The sequence below is a fragment of the Hyla sarda genome, chromosome 3, assembly GCF_029499605.1.
Source record: "Hyla sarda isolate aHylSar1 chromosome 3, aHylSar1.hap1, whole genome shotgun sequence".
NCBI lineage: Eukaryota > Metazoa > Chordata > Amphibia > Anura > Hylidae > Hyla > Hyla sarda.
The window spans coordinates 411,464,878-411,487,405 of record NC_079191.1 but is presented as its reverse complement, the minus strand read 5'-3'; the positions used below and the strand labels follow the sequence as shown (position 1 = coordinate 411,487,405).

General features: G+C 43.3%; 1 protein-coding gene across 6 annotated transcripts in view; it reads left to right on the top strand.

Annotated features, from left to right (window-relative positions):
* Positions 1 to 21,356, top strand: part of TRERF1 (transcriptional regulating factor 1) — a 221,414-nt gene extending 200,058 nt beyond the window's left edge. For all 6 annotated transcript variants that reach the window (XM_056568199.1, XM_056568193.1, XM_056568195.1 and 3 more), the window contains 5 exons: positions 6,429 to 6,517; positions 11,197 to 11,310; positions 15,922 to 16,101; positions 17,327 to 17,535; positions 20,559 to 21,356. In XM_056568199.1, coding sequence (XP_056424174.1) covers positions 6,429 to 6,517; positions 11,197 to 11,310; positions 15,922 to 16,101; positions 17,327 to 17,535; positions 20,559 to 20,880 — 914 coding nt within the window. In that variant the 3' untranslated portion in view covers positions 20,881 to 21,356. The remainder of the gene's footprint in view (positions 1 to 6,428; positions 6,518 to 11,196; positions 11,311 to 15,921; positions 16,102 to 17,326; positions 17,536 to 20,558) is intronic.
* The last annotated feature ends 1,172 nt before the right edge of the window (positions 21,357 to 22,528 follow it).

Here is a 22,528-nt window from a genome sequence, read left to right as displayed (position 1 = left end):
TAAGTGTTATGACAGAGGGAGGGGGCTCCCTCTGTCTCCTCTGCAGCTTCCCGCATCACGATCGCGGGGTGCTGTGTGTAATACGCGGCTGGCCGGGACCTGCCGCACTGCCGGGAGTGAAGTTCATTTCACTCCCGACAGTTTAACCCTTACAGCCGCGGTCAGAAGTGACCGGGCGCTGTAAGGAGTTCTGACAGAGGGAGGGGGCTCCCTCTGTCTCTCCTGCAGCACCCCGGAGCATCGTGGGGTTCTGCTGCATACCTGGGCAGCCAGGGGTCCTACAAAGACCCCCAGGTCTGCCCTGGGTATTGCCTGTAGGACGTGCCAGAGGCACGTCCTAATACGCTGCCTGCTAGTGAAAACTGGCAGGCAGCATATAACTGCAATGCTTTTGAATACTAAGTATTCCAAAGCATTAAAAAGTGTAAAAATAAATAAAATAAAATAAAAGTGTAAAAATAAATAAAAATTGTAATAAAAGTGTAAAAAAAAAAAGAAAAAAAATGCATTTATTAAATGAATCTAATTAAAAAAATGCATAATGTGTAGGATCGCATTGGCGGACATCCGCAGCATGTAATATGCTGCGCATGTCCACCATGTGATCCTACACATTATGCAGCAGTCACGGTAATGAGCTCCCTGCTGCGGCTGGGTAGCTTTGTGTGTCCACTCATAGCGGCGGATTTCCCGCCAGCAGTCATGAACGGACACACTGAGCTACCCAGCCGCAGCAGTGATGGATATATTCGCCATGAGTGGGTGCTTATTCCCACAACATGGCGGATATATCCATCAGGAGCCTTAACTGTCTTAGACAGACACGTTATACTGCCAGCCGACCAAGGACCAATCAGAGAGGTCCCTGGTCCAGCCAATAACTTGTAGGGGTGCGGTATATAAATGGGGTCACTTGTGGGGGTGGGGGTACTGTTCTGCCCTGAAAGCCAAATGGCGCTCCTCTCCTTCTGAGTCCTACCACGCGGCCAAGGAACCATATATGGCCTAAGCGGGGGTATTTCCGAACATGGGACAAGCAGCTAAATAAAATATAGGGTGCATTTCTTTCAATATCAGAAGTGATGTACAAAAAATATGCCCCCCCCCCCAAATGATGCATTTGTGAAAAATTGCAAATTTCGAATTTTTAACACTGACTTTGTAATAATTCCTGCCAAAAAACTATGGTGTTAAAATACTCACTGTACCCCCTAGCGAATACCTTGAGGGGTCTAGTTTTTAAAATGGGGTCATTTGGGGGGGGGGTGTTCCTATGTTCTACTACCTTTTAATTTCAGCAAACCTTGCATAGCACATAAAAAAAGATGTACTTTTCAAATTTTCTAAATTTCAAGTTAAATTGTTAGGCTTCTAACGAATTTAAAATGTTAATTAAAAACAAAAAAATTATGTCAAAATAAAGTAGACATCTGAAAGTATAAGTTTCATGAACTATTTGGTCAGTAAGTATAAATATATGCAACCTATTAGTGTTAAAATAGCAAAAAATCGTAATTTTTTGTAAAAATTTCATGATTTTTTACATTGTAAAAAAAACTACAAATGATATCGGCTTACTTTTACTATGTACATGAAGGACAACTTGTGACAAAAAAACAATGTCAGAATCATCGAGATTGGCAAAACGTTAACCAGAGTTATTCTCTAATAAAGACCGACATCCCCGATTTGAAAAAACAGGCCTGGTCTTTCAGGGGCGTACAGGTTTATTTGTATTGGTCCTTAAGGGGTTAAAAAAGAAAAAAATTCCACCGGAGTACCCCTGTTGTTTCAGAGAAAGTGGTCAGTCCTGGGTCAGCTGACTTCCTGTGAACTACAGCATAACATCATTACCTATCAGATTTTTCTCCTCTGTATACTGTTACTGCTGCTGATGCTGCTATCTCTATGGAATCGGGATATATATTAGTTATACACCCCTTTCCTTCTAATCTTCAAAAAACACCACAATTGGGAAAACATATAAAAACTGCAAATAATGGGAACAGACCCGAACCTGATTCTTAGTAGTTTAGACTTCTTGTAGGCAGCAGGGTCCCCTAATGGCAATGGCCACTTTCAGTGGGATAATGCCCCCCGGGCCACACTGCAGACATTGCTCAGAAATGAGGAACATGAAGAGGTCAAGATGTTGACTTATCCTCAAGATTCCCCAGATCTTAGTCCAATGGATCATCTATGGCAGTGGTCTTCAGCCTGCGGACCTCCGGATGTTGCAAAACTACAACTCCCAGCATGCCCGGACAGCCGTTGGCTGTCCGGGCATGCTGGGAGTTGTAGTTTTGCAACATCTGGAGGTCCGCAGGTTGAAGACCACTGATCTATGGGATGGGTCCGATTCATGGAGGCCACACCTCACATTTTGCAGGAAACATCAGAGGTCTATGGAGTCCAGGCCACGATCAGGGTCAGAGTTGGAAGACCTTTCTAATATTTTTAAAGGGATACTCCGGTGGAAAACATTTTTTTTTTTATCAACTGGTGCCAGAAAGTTAAACAGATTTGTAAATGACTTCTATTTAAAAAGCTTAATCCTTCCAGTACTTCTCAGCTGCTGTACGCTCCACAGGAAGTTCTTTTCATTTTGAATTTCCTTTCTGTCTGACCACAGTGCTCTCTGCTGCCACCTTTGTCCATGTCAGGAACCGTCCAGAGTAGAAGCAAATCCCCATAGAAAACCTCTCCTGCTCCGGACAATTCCTGACATGGACAGAGGTGTCAGCAGAGAGCACTGTGGTTAGACAGAAAGTAAATTCAAAAAAAGAAAATAACTTCCTGTGGAGCATATACAGCAGCTGATAAGTACTGGAAGGATTAAGATTTTTAAAGGGTACATCTCATCAAATAAACTTTTGATATATTTTAGATGAATGAATGTTGAATAACTTTCCAATAGAATGTTAATGAAAAATATGCTTCTTTCTATTGTATTTTTCCCGATCAGTCCTGTCAGCAAGCATTTCTGACTCATGCTGGGGTCCTAAACACTCAGAGCTGCCAGCCTGCTTTGTTCACAGCCAAACAGGCTGTGAACAAAGCAGTCTGGCAGCTCTGAGTGTTCTCCTTTGTGAACAAAGCAGACTGGAAGCTCGTAGTGTTTAGGACTCCAGCATGAGTCTGAAATGCTTGCTGCCAGGACTGGTAGGGAGACCCCTAGTGGTCATTTCTTCAAAGTGGAAAATTAAATAGAAAGAAGCATATTTTTTAATAACATGCAATTGTAAAGTTATTCTGCATACATTAATCTATAATATATCAAAAGTTTTTTTTGATGGGAGGTACCCTTTAAATAGAAGTAATTTACAAATCTGTTTAACTTTCTGGCACCAGTTGATTTAGTTTAATGTTATGGCTGATCAGTGTATATTCATTTTGTATTTAGGTTTAGTTATTACAAGACCCAACGTTGTCAGGTGCTTCATTCTTCTGGATCGTGACGCCAGTCTGCATCTCTTAAAAAAGAATTAGAACTCATAACTTTGTTCTTTATTACAACACACATGTCATAATGACATAGAGAACAATGGTGGAGAGAAGCGGCCCGGGCTTTGTGTAGAGAGCAGCGCAGTGACCGTGCACTGACACCGAGGAGCACTTATTACTTATAACCTTGTGCCCAGGTCACTGATCCTGTGTGATACTAGTCCTCAGTGATCTAGACAGAGACGCAAGCATCTGCCTCCTAATAACACACGGAATTATCTATGACAGCAGATCCATTGCACCAGGAAAGTAACACAACACTATCTAGATGGAGATAATCATTGGTGTTTTATCATTGTCAAATACACTTTATAGGATAGAACAGTGGTCTCCAACCTGCGGACCTCCAGATGTTGCAAAACTACAACTCCCAGCATGCCCGGACAGCCAACGGCTGTCCGGGCATGCTGGGAGTTGTAGTTTTGCAACATCTGGAGGTCCGCAGGTTGGCTCTCCGGGCATGCTGGGAGTTGTAGTTTTGCAACATCTGGAGGTCCGCAGGTTGGCTCTCCGGGCATGCTGGGAGTTGTAGTTTTGCAACATCTGGAGGTCCGCAGGTTGGCTCTCCGGGCATGCTGGGAGTTGTAGTTTTGCAACATCTGGAGGTCCGCAGGTTGGCTCTCCGGGCATGCTGGGAGTTGTAGTTTTGCAACATCTGGAGGTCCGCAGGTTGGTTCTCCGGGCATGCTGGGAGTTGTAGTTTTGCAACAACTGGAGGTCCACAGGTTGGCTCTCTGGGCATGCTGGGAGTTGTAGTTTTGCAATATCTGGAGGTCCGCAGGTTGGCTCTCCGGGCATGCTGGGAGTTGTAGTTTTGCAACATCTGGAGGTCCGCAGGTTGACTGTCCGGGCATGCTGGGAGTTGTAGTTTTGCAACATCTGGAGGTCCGCAGGTTGGAGACCAGTGGGATAGAAGAAGAAAAAAAACAGCCAGTCCAGGCTCTTCCATATGTCTGCCATGATTTATACATTTTATCTTGTCATGTACAATTCTTTTAAAGGGGTACTCTGCCCCTAGACATCTTATCCCCTATCGAAAGGTCCTAGCACCGGCGGATTATGCCGGCGCCCCGCAGTGTCCGGAATGTCAGCACAGAGATTTTCCGTGCGGACATTCCGACGTGTGAACATAGCCTAACTCTACTTCAGTGTTTTCCGATCTTTTTAAAGGGGTACTCCCGCGGAAAACAGATTTGTAAATTACTTCTATAAATATATATTGTAAATTACTTACTCTAAAAAATCTTAATCCTTCCAGTACTTTTTAGGGGCTAAATATACTATAGAGGAAATGCTTATCTTTTTAGATTTCTCTGATGTCATGACCACAATGCTCTCTGCTGACCTCTGCTGTCCATTTTAAGAACTGTCCAGAGCAGGAGAAAATCCTCATGCTGCTCTGGACGGTTCCTAAAATGGACAGCAGAGGTCAGCAGAGAGCACTGTGGTCATGACATCAGAGAAATCTAAAAAGATAAGCATTTCCTCTGTAGTATACAGCCCCTAAAAAGTACTGGAAGGATTAAGATTTTTAAATAGAAGAAATTTACAAATCTTCTTAACTTTCTGGCACCAGTTGATTTAAAAAAAAAAAAATGTTTTCCACGCAAATTTACCCCTTTAAGCTCTGGGCATACCAAATTAATTTTTTTTAGTACCATAACGCACACCCTGCACCCCCCCCCCCCCCTTTGTATATAATGTTTGCCCCCTGTAGGTAGGACCCATAAAACGCCCCCCTGTGGACAGCAATGTGTACTGATTCTATGCCCACCCTACTCCTTATGGAAAGCAGTGAGCTCTAATTCTATAACCCCGTGGATTGCAATGTACACTAATGTGCCCCCACAACACCAATCAACCCCTCAGCACTGACATTTTTTCAGACATTGTAACAAATGATTTCATAGAATATATCAGAGTTTCCCAACCAGCTTTTGGCTGACCAGGCATGCTGGGCGGTGTAGTTTTTCAACAGCTGGAGGCACCCTGGTTGGGAAACACTGGAATATATTTACCCCAAAAATGGTTCCTATAAAAACTACAACTTGTCATGCAAAATACAAGGTCTCATACAGCTGCACATAGGGAAGAAAGTTAGGACTGTCACTAAGGGGTTAAAAATAGACTCAAGGGACTTGATTTACTTAAAGGGGTACTCCACTGGCCAGCATTCAGAACATTTAGTTCCGAACGCTGTGTGCGCATTGCAGGGGTCGGCCATGCCCCCTCCTGCCATCAGGCCACGCCCCCTTAATGCAGGTCTATAGGAGCGGGCGAGGCGGCCATCCTTCCAATAGACTTGCATTGAGGGGGCGTGGTCTGGCATTGTGAGGGGCGTGGCCGACCCCCGCAACGCGCACACAGCGTTCGGAACTTAATGTTCTGAATGCTGGCCAGTGGCGTACCCCTTTAAGACGTATATTTAAATAGGTTGTTTTTCCAGACTAAATTCATAAATGCAGTGTTTTTACACACAGTGTGTCTCCAGCTGTTGCAAAACTACATCAGATAATCAGATCTCTATCTGAACATTCTAGAGCAGTGTTTCCCATTGAGTGTGCCTCCAGCTGTTGCAAAACTACAACCCCCAGCATGCCCGGACAGCCAACGGCTGTCTGGGCATGCTGGGAGTTGTAGTTTTGCAACAGCTGGATGCACCCTGGTTGGAAAACACTCCCATAACATGTTGAAGTGCTAATGATCAGCAACAGAGAAGTTACCAGCTAATGAAAGACATAAAAGTATATGGCAAAATACTGGTAGAAACCTGATAGAAAGAAGGAATTTAATACGGGATGCAACACAGCTATAGACTCCAACCTAGGAGCATGCTGGGAATTGTAGTTCTCCAAAAGCTGAATAGTCACAGGATGGTATATTTGTCACATTTTCTATAACTCTATTCATATTCCTTCTTCTAGGATCAGACTACTGGACCAACAATGAGAAGAAGAGCTTCAACAAAGCAATAAACACCTGCAATAAAGATTTCTTCCATGTGCAAAAGATGGTAAAACATTTAAGCAGCTTCCTCTTATACATTATAACCTATTCCCGACCTATGACATATTTATACGTCATGGGTGGGAATACGTTGATGCGAAATGATGTATATTTATGTCAAGCAGTTTAAAGTTTACATTTCAAATCAACTGGTGCCAGAAAGTTAAACAGATTTGTAAATTACTTCTATTAAAAAATCTTAATCCTTCCAGTACTTATCAGCTGCTGTATGCTCCACAGGAAGTTATGTAGTTCTTTCCCGTCTGATCACAGTGCTCTCTGCTGACACCTCTGGACAGTTCCTGACATGGACAGAGGTGTCAACAGAGAGCACTGTGGTCAGACAGAAAGGACAATTCAACTTCCTCTGTAGTATACAGCAGCTGATAAGTACTGGAAGGGTTAAAGGGGTACTCCGCCCCAGACATCTTATCCCCTATCCAAAGGATAGGGGATAAGATGTCTGATCGCGAGGGTGCTGCTGCTGGGGACCCCCCGCAATCTCTGCAGCGGCACCCCGCCGTCATCACTACAGAGAAAACTGGCTCTGTGCTTAGTGATGGGGCGATGCAGGGGACAGAGCATTGTGACATCACAGCCCCGCCCCCTTAATACAAGTCTATGGGAGGGGGCATGACGATCGTCACCCCCCTCCCATAGACTTGTATTGAGTGGGTGGGACGTGGCGTGCAGTGATAAATGTCGCGTTCACTATTAAAATATAATGTTCATGAACGTTAGTGGCGTAAACCTAAAAAAAATACCAAACTCCAGAATTCCTATTGATACAGAGAAAAACTACAGATCATGGTACAAAAAAAGAGCACACAAACAGCTGCTTATACAAAATATATATAAAAAAAAAAATAAATAAATTATATATATATATATATATATATATATATATATATATATATATATATATAAAGGTTATAGGGGCCAGGACAGGGTAATTTTAAGCATACTAATTTTCTTCTTAAAAAAAAAAAAATAATTGAAAAGTAGTAAAATGAAACAAAATCTATATAAATTGTGTATCATTATAATTGTATGGACCTACAGAATAAAGATAATGGGGGAGATTTATCAAAATCCATGCAGACGAAAGATGGGCCAGTTGCCCCTAGCAACCATTCAATATGCTTCTTTCTTCTTTGAAAAGGCCTTTTCAAAAATGAAAGCAGCGATCTGATTGGTTGCTAGGGGCAACTGGTTGACTTTTCTTCTTCACAGGTTTTGATAAATCTCCCCCAATGTGTCAGTTCTGCTTTAATTGCGCTGCGTAAAAACAAAACCTGACAAAAGTAGCAAAATTGTGAGTTTTTTTTCCTTCAATTTACATTTATAATATTTTGTTCATTATGCTGGACATTTTACGGCGATACCAAAGGTGTCAGGAAGAGTTCACAGAGGTTAGAGGTCATTAGATGTACGGACAGGTGATAGCTCCTCGCTGGGGACGACTATCAGAGGGATAAAGTGCGGTGATAAATGTCGCGTTCACCCCCGGAGCAGAGATGGCCATCAGTCTCATTTCCTCCCAACAGAATCCAAGAACAAGTCTTATGATGCCGCGACGGATAGACATGAGGAAGTAGTGCCAAATGATGGGACACCTGATACCCTGTCTATAGGAGACAGCTACAGCAGTGTTTCCCAACCAGGGTGCCTCCAGCTGTTGCAAAACTACAACTCCCAGCATGCCCGCACAGCTGAAGGTTGGAGGCACACTGGTTGGAAAACAATGGTCTGCCTGGCCATAGGGAAAAGTGATATTCTGGTTTATGCAAATATATTTCTGTATCATTTTTTTATGATTTTCAACATCTCTGCCTGCTGTTACTGAGTAGGAATCTTTGTCGTTTACTTTGCCAGTGAATGAAAATCCATTTACTATATAAATAGTAAAGTTACATTAGACAATGTATTTTTGGCTTGTAGCGCTCTTTTTCATGTAGCATCCTCCGGGTATGGGCCTATTTTTTCTTTCCATTTAACTCTCTCTTAAATGTCAAAAACGTGTCTGAAATATTTCAATATCCTTAAGGTTAAAGGAAAACTGTCATATGTTTTGTCCTGCACTATCCACGGGTACCTGTGGATAGTGCGGGAGACGCTGAACATTTTGAGTCCTACCTTGCCCGGATCCGCTGCGCTGTTCGCCCGTTATAGCTGGTTTTCGGTATATTCAAATTAGCTGCTAACTGGCACGGGCGGGGTTACTGCCTTCAACTGGCACTGTGACGTAACCGCCGCCCGGCCCGCAGCACCGCTGGCTAATGAATATTCATACGTTGTCTTACACTCTCTGTCTCATCTCAGCCGAGTCCTGGACGATACTGCGCATGCGCGGGATTTCCTACAATACCCGGAAGCGGTCTTCAGCATTGCTTCATTTGTCCGGAGCAGCGCTGGAGTAAGGGTGCATGCGCAGTATCGTCCAGGACTCGGCCAAGATGAGACAGAGAGTGTAAGACAACGTATGAATATTCATTAGCCAGTGGTGCTGCGGGCCGGGTGGCGGTTACGTCACAGTGCCAGTTGAAGGCAGTAACCCCGCCCGTGCCAGTTAGCAGCTAATTTGAATACACTGAAAACCAGCTATAACGGGCGATTGGCGCAGCGGATCCGGGTAAGGTAGGACTCAAAATGTTCAGCGTCACCCGCACTATCCACAGGTACCCGTGGATAGTGCGGGACAAAACGTGACAGTTTTCCTTTAAAGGCATTATAACATTTACTAAAAAATAAAAAACTAGTAGAAAATTCTTCTATGCGTGTGAATGAGCCCAAACCCGCTGCAGGAAACTCACTTGTGATCCACCCATATGAATGTACACTTAAAGGGATACTCCCCTGCCCCATCGTTTGGAACATTTTGGTGCCGGCTGTGGGGGTTGTGACATCACAGACACGCCCCTTGTGATGTCACAGCAATGCACCTTGTGACATCCCGAGGGGGAGTGGCCATGATGTCACGACCCCCGCAGCCAACACCCAGCTCTCGGAACAAAATGTTCCGAATGCTGGGGCAGTGGAGTACCCCTTTAAGGTAAGTGCACATGTAATGGAAATATTGGGGTATACACAAGTGTAGTGGGTAGACCTTTGACATGTGTGCACCTACTTTTAGGCTATGTTCACACAATGCAATTTCCTTGCGGAATGCGGCATTAGAAGAGTCCAATTGATTCTACTGTACCGTTCACACAGCAGAATTCCGGAAATTCAAATGACTTGTCTATTCTTTCTGTGGAGTCCACTTAGAAATGCATTGCCGTCTATGAGACTGCGCATTTCCGAGCGGCATTTCCGCTTTCTGTAGAATGTCCACCATGTGAACATAGCCTATAGATTTTTCTTGTAATCCCTCAAGTGCCTGTGCACCCATAACAGGACCAGGATACATTATCATCCACTGGAAGTAAATGGTTTTCAATTCAATGATTAGAAGCAGAGATCTTGAAAACTCCAAATAATTGATACATAAGGTATAATGGATAGTTGTACAACTTTTTACTATACAATGATTGAGGCCGTCCCTTTAAAAAAATTATATTTAGGCTATGTTCATATGGCAGAGTTTCTGCATGAAATTCTGCATGAAAATTCTGCTGTAAATTCCGCAGAAATTAATTGCCCATTCACTTTAATGGAATTCCTGCAGCAGATATTCTGCTGTGTGAATGGGACAGCGGAATCCCATTGAAGTGCAGTAGCTATAAATTCATGCAGAATTTTCATGCAGAATTCCATGCAGAAACAGAGGAATCTCTGCTGTTGAAAATCCACAGCAGACCGCATTGAAGTCAATAGGGTCTGCTGCGGATTTTCAGCAGCGGAGATTCTGCTGGCAAAAATCTGCTGCGGGTAGCGAACGGAGACCCCGCCCCTTTTCAAACTCACAGATCCCCTGCGAGTTTGAAAAAAAATCTTCTCGTGTAAATGAGTCCAAAAGATAGATTTTATTTAATATAACAGTGATAGTTTGTGCGGATTCCGCATGAATTCTTCGTGAATTCCGCACCAATTCTGCAGAAACCAAGCCCGATTGACTTCAATGGGATTCCGCAGCCGAAGTCCGGAAAAATATAAGACCAGACTTATATTTTTCCAAAGCGCGAAATGCAGAATTTCAGCAGCGGAATTCCACATACCAAAATTCTGCTGTGTGAATGACATTGCGTAATCCTATTAAAGGGGTATTCCAGGAAAAAAAAATGTTTTATATATCAACTGGCTCCAGAAAATTCAACAGATTTGTACATTACTTCTATTAAAAAATCTTAATCCTTCCAATAATTATCAGCTGCTGAAGTTGAGTTGTTCTTTTCTATCTGGCAACAGTGCTCTCTGCTGACATCTCTGTCTGTCTCGGGAACTGCACAGAGTAGAAGAGGTTTGCTATGGGGATTTGCTTCTATTCTGGACAGTTCCCGAGACAGGTGTCATCAGAGAGCACTTAGACAGAACAGAACAACTCAACTTCAGCAGCTCTAAGTACTGAAAGGATTAAGATTTTTAATAGAAGTAATTTACAAATCTGTTTAACTTTCTGGAGCCAGTTGATATATAAAAAAAAGTTTTTTCCTGGATAACCCCTTTAAAGTTAATGAGCAATAAATTTATGCGGAATTCCGCGTGGCCAATCTGGAATCCTAATGAGTTGCATGTTGTTTTTTTTAGATCAAGACAAAGACGGTGTCGCAGTGCGTGGAATACTATTACACCTGGAAGAAGATTCTGCACATGGGCCGCCGGCACAGGACGCGGCTCGTTGAACTCCATGAGGACGATACGGTAAGTGTGACGTGTGCAAAAATCCTTCTCCTATGATGGGTCATATTGACCTGACTCTGGGAGTTGTAATTGTATCACGTAATTAATATACATTCACACCAGGGTAAGACCCCCGGGGCAGTAGTGCCCGTACAGCAGTGTTTTCCAAACAGCGTGTCTCCGTCTGTTGCAAAACTACAACTCCCAGCATGCCCGGACAGCCAATGGCTGTCCGGGCATGCTGGGAGTTGTAGTTTTGCAACAGCTGGAGAAGCACTGTCTGGATAACACTGCTGTACGGCAGCACACAGATACTGGACATCCCTGTTCTATGGAGCCTTATGGTCTCTAAGCACTAACATACACATGGCTCGCGGATCTATTGTGTGCAGGAGGCCTAAGGCTATATTCATGTGTAATTTTTGCAATATATTGAGGTTGAACCTCTTAAGGACCAAGGACGTATGAGTACGTCCTTGGTCGCGCTCCCGTGATATAACGTGGGGTCCCACGGTGACCCCGCATCATATCACGGCGGGCCTGGCGTCATAGTGAAGCCGGGACCTGCCGCTAATAGCGCGTGGCACTGACCGTGGTGCCGCGTGCTATTAACCCTTTAGCCGCGTGCTCAAAGCTGAGCCACGCGGCTAAAAGTGAAAGTAAAAAGTGCCGGATAGCTCAGTGGGCTGTTCGGGATAGCCGCGGTGAAATCGCGGCATCCCGAACAGCTGACAGGACAGCGGGAGGGCCCCTTCCTGCCTCCTCTCTGTCCGATCGCCGAATGACTGCTCAGTGTCTGAGATCCAGGCATGAGCAGTCATGCGGCAGAATCATTGATCACTGGTTTCTTATGAGAAACCAGTGATCAACATAGAAGATCAGTGTGTGCAGTGTTATAGGTCCCTATGGGATAACAATGATCAGTGTGTGCAGTGGTATAGGTCTCTATGGGAGCTATAACACTGCAAAAAAAAGTGAATAAAGATCATTTAACCCCTTCCCTATTAAAAGTTTGAATCACCCCCCTTTTCCCATAAAAAAAAAACACAGTGGAAATAAAAATAAACATATATGGTATCGCCGCGTGCGGAAATGTCCGAATTATAAAAATATATCATTAATTAAACCGCTCGGTCAATGGCGTGCGCACAAAAAAATTCCAAAGTCCAAAATAGTGCATTTTTGGTCACTTTTTATATCATGTAAAAATGAATCAAAAGCGATCAATAAGTCCTATCGATGCAAAAATGGTACCGTTAAAAACTTCAGATCATGGCGCAAAAAAATGAGCCCTCATACCGCCCCATACACGGAAAAATAAAAATGTTATAGGGGTCAGAAAATGACAATTTTAAACGTATTAATTTTCCTGCATGTAGTTATGATTTTTTCCAGAAGTACGACAAAATCAAACCTATATAAGTAGGGGATCATTTTAATCGTATGGACCTACAGAATACATATCAGGTGTCATTTTTGCCGAAAAATGTACTACGTAGAAACGGAAGCCCCCAAAAGTTACAAAACAGCGTTTTTTTTTTTCAATTTTGTCTCACAATGATTTTTTTTTCCATTTCACCGTAGATTTTTGGGTAAAATGACTGATGTCATTACAAAGTACAATTGGTGGCGCAAAAAATAAGCCATCATATGGATTTTTAGGTGCAAAATTGAAAGAGTTATGATTTTTTGAAGGCAAGGAGCAAAAAACGAAAGTGCAAAAACGGAAAAAACCCCGGTCCAAAAAACGTATTTTTTTTTTTTTTTTTTTTTAAATCAACTGGTGCCAGAAAGTTAAACAGATTTGTAAATGACTTCTATAAAAAAAATCTTAATCCTTCCAGTACTTATTAGCTGCTGAATACTACATAGGAAATTCTTTTCTTTTTGGAACACAGAGCTCTCTGCTGACATTTTAGACACTGACCAGAGCAGCATATGTTTGCTATGGAGATTTTCTCCTACAGTTCTTAAAACGGACAGAGATGTCAGCAGAGAGCACTGTGCTCGTGATGTCAGCAGAGAGCTCTGTGTTCCAAAAAGAAAAGAATTTCCTCTGTAGTATTCAGTAGCTAATAAGTACTGGAAGGATTTAGATTTTTTAATAGAAGTCAATTACAAATCTGTTTAACTTTTTTTAATCCAGTTGATTAAAAAAAAAAATAAAAAAATTCCACCGGAGTACCCCTTTAAAACCTACATTTTACACTTAAAAAAATGTCAATTTTACTCTTTTTTCACTAAGAATTCCATTGAATGCAACAAGAAAGCACCTGACATTGCACACGTGGTTTATAGGGGTTGTCCACTGAAAGTATTTATTTAAAGGGGTACTCCGGTGTAAGACATTTTTTTCTTTTTTTAATCAACTGGCTCCAGAAAGTTGAACCAATTTTTAAATTACTTCTATAATAAAAATCTTTATCCTTCCTGTATTTATTAGCTGCTATATACTACAAAGAAAGTTATTTTATTTTTGGATTTCTCTTTTTTTTCTGTCTGACCACAGTGCTCTCTGCTGACACCTCTGTCCATATCAGGAACTTTCCAGAACAGGAGCAAATCCCCATAGTAAACCTATGCTGCTCTGGACAGTTCCTGATAGAGACAGAGGTGTCAGCAGAGAGCACTGTAGACAGAAAAAAAAGAAATCCAAAAACAAAAGAACGTTCTCTGTAATATACAGCCGCTAATAAATTTTGGAAGGATAAAGATTTTTTTATAGAAATTATTTACAAATCTGTTTAACTTTCTGGCACCAGTTGATTATAAAAAAAAAATGTTTTCCACCGGAGTACCCCTTTAATCAATGTGCCCAGGCTCCATTGTAGCCACCAGTATCGGCGCCTAGTCTCCACCATGCCGCCTTTCTAAGAGCTGCCGGCCGCACATGGCATCGCCATTCGACTAACAACAATGTCAGTGAGAGGCGGATGTGGCTTGTCACCTGCAGCATCTTAAAGTGCAACACGGCAGAGACTAGGGAGGTAAGTAGTAGCTTTTTTTTTGTTCTATTATGCAGCCTGGGCACATTGATTAAGAAGGAGATTTCTCAAGCTCCATTTCTATACATGCTTCAACTTTTTTGATTTTTGCTTATTCCAAAGCGCATTTCTGAAATCTGCTCACGTAGTATTTTTTTTTTTTTTTAACTTTGCAGTGGTCATGTATTTATCAAATGCGATAGTCGCTATTTATAAAGAAAAAAATTTGCATCTCCATTTAAAAGTCGCATATGTATTGAAGGTCCAACCTGGCTTACAGAAAGTGCATACGTCCACAGAAAAGGACATTAAAGGGGTATTCCGGGCAAATAAATTTTATGCCTATCCAAAGGTTAGGGTATAAGGTGTCTGATCGCGGGGGGCCCGCTGCTGAGACCCCCTGCGATCTCCCTGCAGCACCTGCATTCTATGCGGGGACTGCGTCTCTAGTTTTGGAAACCTCCGGGTCTCCAGGACTGGGGACGGGACGTCACGCCACACCCCCTCCATTCATGCCCCCAGTCCCGGACACCCGGAGGTTTCCCAAACTAGAGACGCAGTCCCCGCATAGAATGCAGGTGCTGCAGGGAGATCGTAGGGGGTCTCAGCAGCGGGCCCCCCGCGATCAGACACCTTATACCCTAACCTTTGGATAGGGGATAAAATGTTTTTGCCTGGAATACCCCTTTAACACTCTCTTTAACAACTGTTCTTGTTCTGCATCATGAAACAATGCTACTACATTAATGTTAATGTTACCGTATTTATCGACGTATACATTTTTTTGCCTAAAGTCTATGTGCGTGTTATACACCGATAAGCCTCTGCAGTTCAATGATTGAAAGCGGGCATTTTAAATCAATGAACTGCAGCAGCTTTTGCAGGTCCAGAGACCTGCCGTCGCTGCCCGATTCTCTGCCCCTGCATTTCCTGGGGTCTAGAGACTGCCGGCGCTGCTGCCCCATTGCCTCCCCCATCCCCCCGGTTGTATAATTACCTGTTGCCGGGGTCGGGTCCGCGCTGCTTCTGGCTCCGGTGTGGCGTTCCCTGCGTCGTTGCTATGCGCTGCGCTACGCAATGATGAGTGACGTCACGTTGAAGATGTCACTCATCATTGCGTAGCGCAGCGCATAGCAACGACGCAGGGGACGCCACACCGGAGCCAGAAGCAGCGCGGACCCGACCCCGGCAACAGGTAATTATAAAACTGGGGGGGGGGATGGGGGAGGCAATGGGGCAGCGGTGCCGATAGCCAGGGGGAGAGAAGCGGCGCCTATAGCCAGGGGGAGAGAAGCGGCGCCTATAGCCAGGGGGAGAGAAGCGGCGCCTATAGCCAGGGGGAGAGAAGCGGCGCCGATAGCCAGGGGAGAGAAGCGGCGCCGATAGGCAGGGGGAGAGAAGCGGCGGCAGCAGGGCTCTAGACCCCAGGAAAGGCAGGGTGAGAGAAGTGGGCAGCGACGGCCTCTCTCCCCCTGCCTTTCCTGGGGGCTTCTGCGGGGTCAGAAACTGTGAATCGGGGTATACACATGCACACACATGCACCCTCATTTTACCAAGGATATTTTGGGAAAAAACTTTTCCACACGTGTACAAGTTTCAGCTTCTTATATCAGAGGCTTCGCACTGAGCATTATCATTTATTTCCTAGACCAGTGTGGATGATGTGGATGAGGAGGAAGGAGCTGACCACAGAAAGTATGAAGTAGACTATGAACCCGTACACAAGACCCCAGAGTTACTCCACCCAGGAGAGGGCGACACTTCTGTCACTGCGAACCCCGGTCCGCCAGCTGGGAGCTTTGTGTGCGAAATGGGAAACTGCGGCGCTGTAAGTAACATTTAAGTGACATTAAAGGGGTTATCCAGGAAAAAACTTATATATATATATATATATATATATATATATATATATATACTGGCTCCAGAAAGTTAAACAGATTTGTAAATTACTTCTATTAAAAAATCTCAATCCTTTCAGTACTTATGAGCTGCTGAAGTTGAGTTGTTCTTTTCTGTCTAAGTGCTCTCTGATGACACGTGTCTCGGGAACTGTCCGGAGTAGAAGCAAATCCCCATAACAAACCTCTTCTACTCTGTGCAGTACCAGAGACAAGCAGAGATGTCAGCAGTGAGCACTGTTGCCAGACAGAAAACAACAACTCAACTTCAGCAGCTGATAATTATTGGAAGGATTAAGATTTTTTAATAGAAGTAATTTACAAATCTCATTACTCAGCTCGTGTGTTTGACTGTTATTATCTTTTGACAGTCGTGACTCACTCAACTGTGCCTTAGCATTATTTGATTTTACTCTACTACGGTACATCATCTGCAATTCTTGATATTTATATGATTTCATTTTTTCTCCTCCATTCCCTGATGAACCCTAGTCATTAGCTAAGGGAGAAACGCGTTGGAAAGGGAGCACGAGATGCTATACAAACTTGTTTTGTTGATGACTTCTCTATAAAGGAATGTTCATATTATCCAACCCCTGTCCACACTTATTGACTAGTGAGGGCAAGGGTATTAGACTAGGTAGGGCTCTTTATTGAGTAGGGGTTCAGCTGTACCCTTTACCCCTCCCCTACCTTATCTGTGATTTGTGTCCCCTATCTGGTCGAAAGACACAATGTTGTACTGTTTTTGAAAATATTTATATGTCTTTATGTCAAAATGTATCTGTCATTTAATAAAGTTTAGTTTTATATATCTAGGCCTAATTAATGATTCTGATTCTGGAGCCAGTTGAAAAGTTTTTTTCCTGGATAACCCCTTTAAAGCAGCACCCCGCTTAACTCAGACCTTCATAATAGACATTCATCATCAGATCTCTATATGAACATTCTAGAGCAGTGTTTCCCATTCAGTGTTTCTCCAGCTGCTGCAAAACTACAACTCCCAGCATGCCCGGACAGCCGTTGGCTGTCCGGGCATGCTGAGAGTTGTAGTTTTGCAACAGCTGGAGGCACCCTGGTTGGGAAACACTGTTCTAGTGAGATCATTATGTCCCTGCTGGATAGTAATATGACATTGTGCGTTGTGGTTTCCAGATATTCTGCTCTAGGCAGGCTTTGAATGGCCATGCCCGTATCCATGGAGGAACAATTACCCCCGCCAAGGTGTATACAGCTACCGGGACAGGAAGAGCCAAGTCTGGAGCCCAGAGCGAGTACTGTTCAGTAAAGAGCTCCCCGGCGCACAGCACCACCAGCGGAGAGACCGACGCCACATCCATATTCCCATGTAAACTCTGCGGAAAGTAAGTACTGGCTGATTCTTTCGACGTATAGTCACAAGGTGACGTCAAATCGCTGTTTATTGTCAGATGTGCTGCAAAATTTCTGCAAAAAAACATGCTTTTCTGCCACAGTATTGTATTGTTGACAGCAGTAAATTTGCCATTTGACTGCACCATGTTAATAAACCCTTTAAAGGGGTACTCCACTGGAAAAAGAATAAAAAATTTTAATCAACTGGTGCCAGAAAGTTAAACAGATTTGTAAATTACTTCTATTAAAAAAATCTTAATCCTTCCTGTACTTATTAGCTGCTGAATACTACAGAGGAAATTATTTTCTTTTCGAAACATAGAGCTCTCTGCTGACATCACGAGCACAGTGCTCTCTGCTGACATCTCTGTCCATTTTAAGAACTGTCCAGAACAGAATATGTTTGCTATGGGGATTTCCTTTTACCCTGGACAGTTCCTAAAATGGACAGAGATGTCAGCAGAGAGCACTGTGCTCGTGATGTCAGCAGAGAGCTCTGTGTTTCAAACGGAAAAGAATTTCCACTGTAGTATTCAGCAGCTAATAAGTACAGGAAGGATTAAGATTTTTTAATAGAAGTAATTTACAAATCTGTTTAACTTTCTGGCACCAGTTGATAAAAAAAAAAGGAAGGTTTTTCACCAGAGTACCGCTTTAAAGATGTACTCCACTGGAAAACATATATATATATTTTTTTTTTAAATCAACTGGTGCCAGAAAGTTAACCCCTTAAGGACCGACCCATTTTTTACCTCTATGACCAGGCTCTTTTTTTTTTTAATTTGACATGTATCTCTTTAAATGGTAATAACTTTTAGAATGCTTTTTCTGAGCAGAGCGATTCTGAGATAGTTTTTTCGTGACATATTGTACTTTATATAACTGGTGCATTTTTGTTGACACATGCAGCTTTTTTGAGAAAAACTTCAAAATATTGTGAAAAACTGGAAAATGTCAAAGTTTTTTTTTTTTATGATGTACACTGTGCGGTAAAAGTGAAGTTATATTTATTATGTGGGTCAGTATGATTATTGTACGATTTATTGGTATCATTTATGTGCTTCGTGCTACCTTTTGATCTTTTTTATTCCGCTATTTGTACCAAAATTGGCAAATTTTTGCCTCTGGCTTGATCTCACAGGCTTCCGTAGCAGGCATACAGGAGGTCATGATCTGACCTCCTGCTGCCATAGCAACCAACAGCGTCCCGCGATCTTATCGCGGCGCCGCCGTGGGTCAACAAGGGGAGAGCGCTCCCCCTGTCAACACCATAGATGCTGTGATCAGGATTGATCACGGCATCTAGGGGGTTAATGCTACTGGGACTGGCGCGATTGCGGCTCCGGCAGCTGCGGCGGGACTCCGGCTGTGATTAACAGCCGGGTCCCGTCGCCGATCTTCTGCGCTGCCCGCGGCAGTGCCGGAGATCGCTAGGATGTATGCATACGTCGAATTGTGCGAACGTGTCGGATGCTTGGACGTATGCATACATCCTATAGCGGGAAGGGGTTAAGCAGATTTGTAAATTACTTCTATTAAAAAAATGTAAATCCTTCCGGTACTTATCAGCTGCTGTATGCTCCACAGGAAGTTCTTTTCTTTTTAAATTTCCTTTCTGTCTGACCACAGTGCTCTCTGCTGACACCTCTGTCCATTTTAGAGTAGAAGCAAATCCTCATAGTAAACCTTTCCTGCTCTGGACAGTTCCTGACATGGACAGAGGTGTCAGCAGAGAGCACTGTGGTCAGACAGAAAGAAAATAACTTCCCCTGGAGTATACAGCAGCTGATAAGTACTGGAAGGATTAAGATTTTTTTATAGAAGTAATTTACAAATCTGTTTAACTTTCTGTCACCAGTTGATTTAAAAAAAAATCTTTTCTAGTGGAGAACCCCTTTAAGGAGTTCTCCGGCAATAAAATTAACTTTCCCCCCTATCCACAGTATAGGGGATAAGCAGCTGATTTCGGGAGGTCCGAGCCCTGGCACACTCAGTGAGGAGCATGTGTCGTGTACCGGTAGACAGCACGCATTCCATTAATTTCTAGGGGACCCTTTCTCTCTGTTTTCATGCTGCAGTCTGATTGGACAGGAGTGAGCACAGAGGAGTGTAAGGGTGCGTTCACACCGAGTAATTCAAGAGGAATTTACTCGGGTAATTCCTCTTGAATTCTCTGCTCCATATTAATGCTCATCTCCTCTGCCCATTGACTTTAATGTTATTTCTGCTGTCGTGTTCACACTGTGGAAATTCTGCTAGCAGAATTCCGACGCTGAATTCCGTTCCGCTTGAAGAAAGAACATGTTCATTCTTCAAGCGGAATCCGCAAGCAGAATCCAATAGAAGTCAATAGTAAAAAAAAATTCCGCCCCCAACATTGCTTTCGTGCGCAATTCGAGGGCAATTTGCGCAGAATTCGCGCGCAATTTGCACGGAAATGGCTGAAAAAGCCTTCACTTCTTTCTCCCCCATGTCCGCGCGCAATTTGAGCGGAATTGCGCGCGGACATGGGGGAGAAAGAAGTGAAGGGTTTTTCAGCCATTTCCGTGCAAATTGCCCGCTAATTGCGCACGAAAGCGATGTTGGGGGCGGAATTTTTTTTTATTTCGTGAAATATTTTTTATTTTATCCGCCCGTAAATTTTTTCAGCGTGAATTACTCTTCATTTACTCCGTGTGAACGCACCCTTAGTCCCGCCCTCACTTCCTGGAATTTGTCCAAGCCTGTGCTTCAGCTGGGACAAAGATGATGCTGCAGCTGGAGAGGATTATGTTCTGGATGGTATGGGGACCCCTAGTGGTCTTTTTTTATAATCCATGATTTTTTTTTATAAAAATGAAATAACATTTTATGAAGTATATAGGAAAGGTTAGTGTTTTGCCAAGATGTACAACATATAAAAAGTTTTCGATTCTGACAGCGCCCATTTAAGGTTCCATCTGGTGTAGACACATACGTACGTACACAGCCCACTCCGCCTGCGTATAACTGTATCCACCATCTGTGCCCTTAGGGTCTTCTACAAGATCAAAAGTCGTAACGCTCACATGAAGACCCACAGGCAGCAGGAGGAGCAGCAGAGGCAGAAGGCACAAAAGGCAGCGGTGGCAGCGGAGATGGCCGACACCATCGCAAGGACTATAGTAAGGACTACTCTGCCCCCAGACAACATGATGTCCTTCGATCCCTTCTGCCTGATAAAATCCTTGGAAGAAGACTTTGACGACGACGTGGCTCAGGATTTAGAAGACGTCTTAGAGGAGACGGAGGTCATGCACTCCGATCTGATTTTGGATGACGAGGATGTAGATCTACTGCAAGATGGGGACTTGTAGCCCGGCATGGCGACCGGCCACCAATATGGATCCTGACTGGAAAAGCTTTTTTCATTTCCTGCACAAATTGGGTTATAGTTGAGAGGGGGGGGAGGGGGTCGTCGTAATTAAGCCTTGTAGCCACCGACGTACTGTAACGGGAAGTATGGGCGACATTGTTTACAAATCCTTTACATGAAAGTAGAGAGCATTGTTTCCCTACCAGTGTGCCTCCGGCTGTTGCAAAACTACAACTCCCAGCATGCCCGGACAGCCAAAGGCTGTCCGGGCATGCTGGGAGTTGTAGTTTTGCAACAGCCGGAGGCACCCTGGTTGGGGAAACCCTGCTCTAGAGATTTGTAAGGATCCACCTGACAACCCCCAAAGCACCCTTGAGTCATTGAGGCGACCAGGTGCAGTATGGTGCTCTGTATACAGCATGTACCTTGAGTGGCCACTAGGTGGCAGCTGTTATTTAGATGTCTTAAAGGGGTTTATCCAGGAAAAAAAAATTTATTTATATATATTATATATATATATATATATATATATATATATATATATATATATATATATATATAGCAACTGGCTCCAGAAAGTTAAGCAGATTTGTATATTACTTCTATTAAAAAATCTTAATCCTTTCAGTATTTATGAGCTGCTGAAGTTGAGTTGTTCTTTTCTGTCTAAGTGCTCTCTGATGACACGTGCCTCGGGAACTGTCCAGAGTAGAAGCAAATCCCCATAGCAAACCTCTTCTACTCTGTGCAGTTCCCGAGACAAGCAGAGATGTCAGCAGAGAGCAGTGTTGTCAGACAGAAAAGAACAACTCAACTTCAGCAGCTGATAATTATTGGAAGGATTAAGATTTTTTAATAGAAGTAATTTACAAATCTGTTTAACTTGCTGGAGCCAGTTGATGTATAAAAAATTTTTTTTTTCCTGGAATACCCCTTTAAATTAAAAGGGAAGCCCACCCAAAATGATTATTGACCTACAAATCCCAACGTGTCCTAAACTGGGAGTTGTAGTCTGACAGCACTGGAAAGATCTAGACTGCCTGTACACACTTATCCGGTGGACAAGGCAGTCGCCGTAGATAAACGTATATAGCATCTCTGGAGGATTTCAGAGCGTTTTTTAGACAAATATATACTGCAGCGATCCCCTACCTGTGGCCGTCAGGACATGCTGGGAATTGTAGTTTTGCAACAGCTGGAGGTCCACAGGTTGCAGATCACTAGTATAACGAATAACGCGCTGGACTAAAGCTGTGTTCACACGTTGCGGCTATGTAGCTGCACCGCAACTAATTACTGTATGTGCTCCTGGCGTATTTTACCACAAATGACCATCAGCGCAGAAATAAAATATACATAATCGCAATAAAAAATATGCGGAATCGCTATAAAACACAACTTTTTTTTTTACCACAAATTCTGCCATTTACGGAAGTAAAAAAGTAGTTGTGGTATCGGTAACCAGCCGCATTGTGTGAACACAGCACTGAAAATTGAGTGTGATTCCCTTCGGAAACTCTTGATTTCCAATAAAAAATAAATAAATAAATAAAAAAGAGAGTGCCCCATGACAACACTGCCTGTCACTGCTGCTCTGCTCGTTTATCTTTATCATAGGGACATTGGGTGAATTCGAAATCCAAACCTGA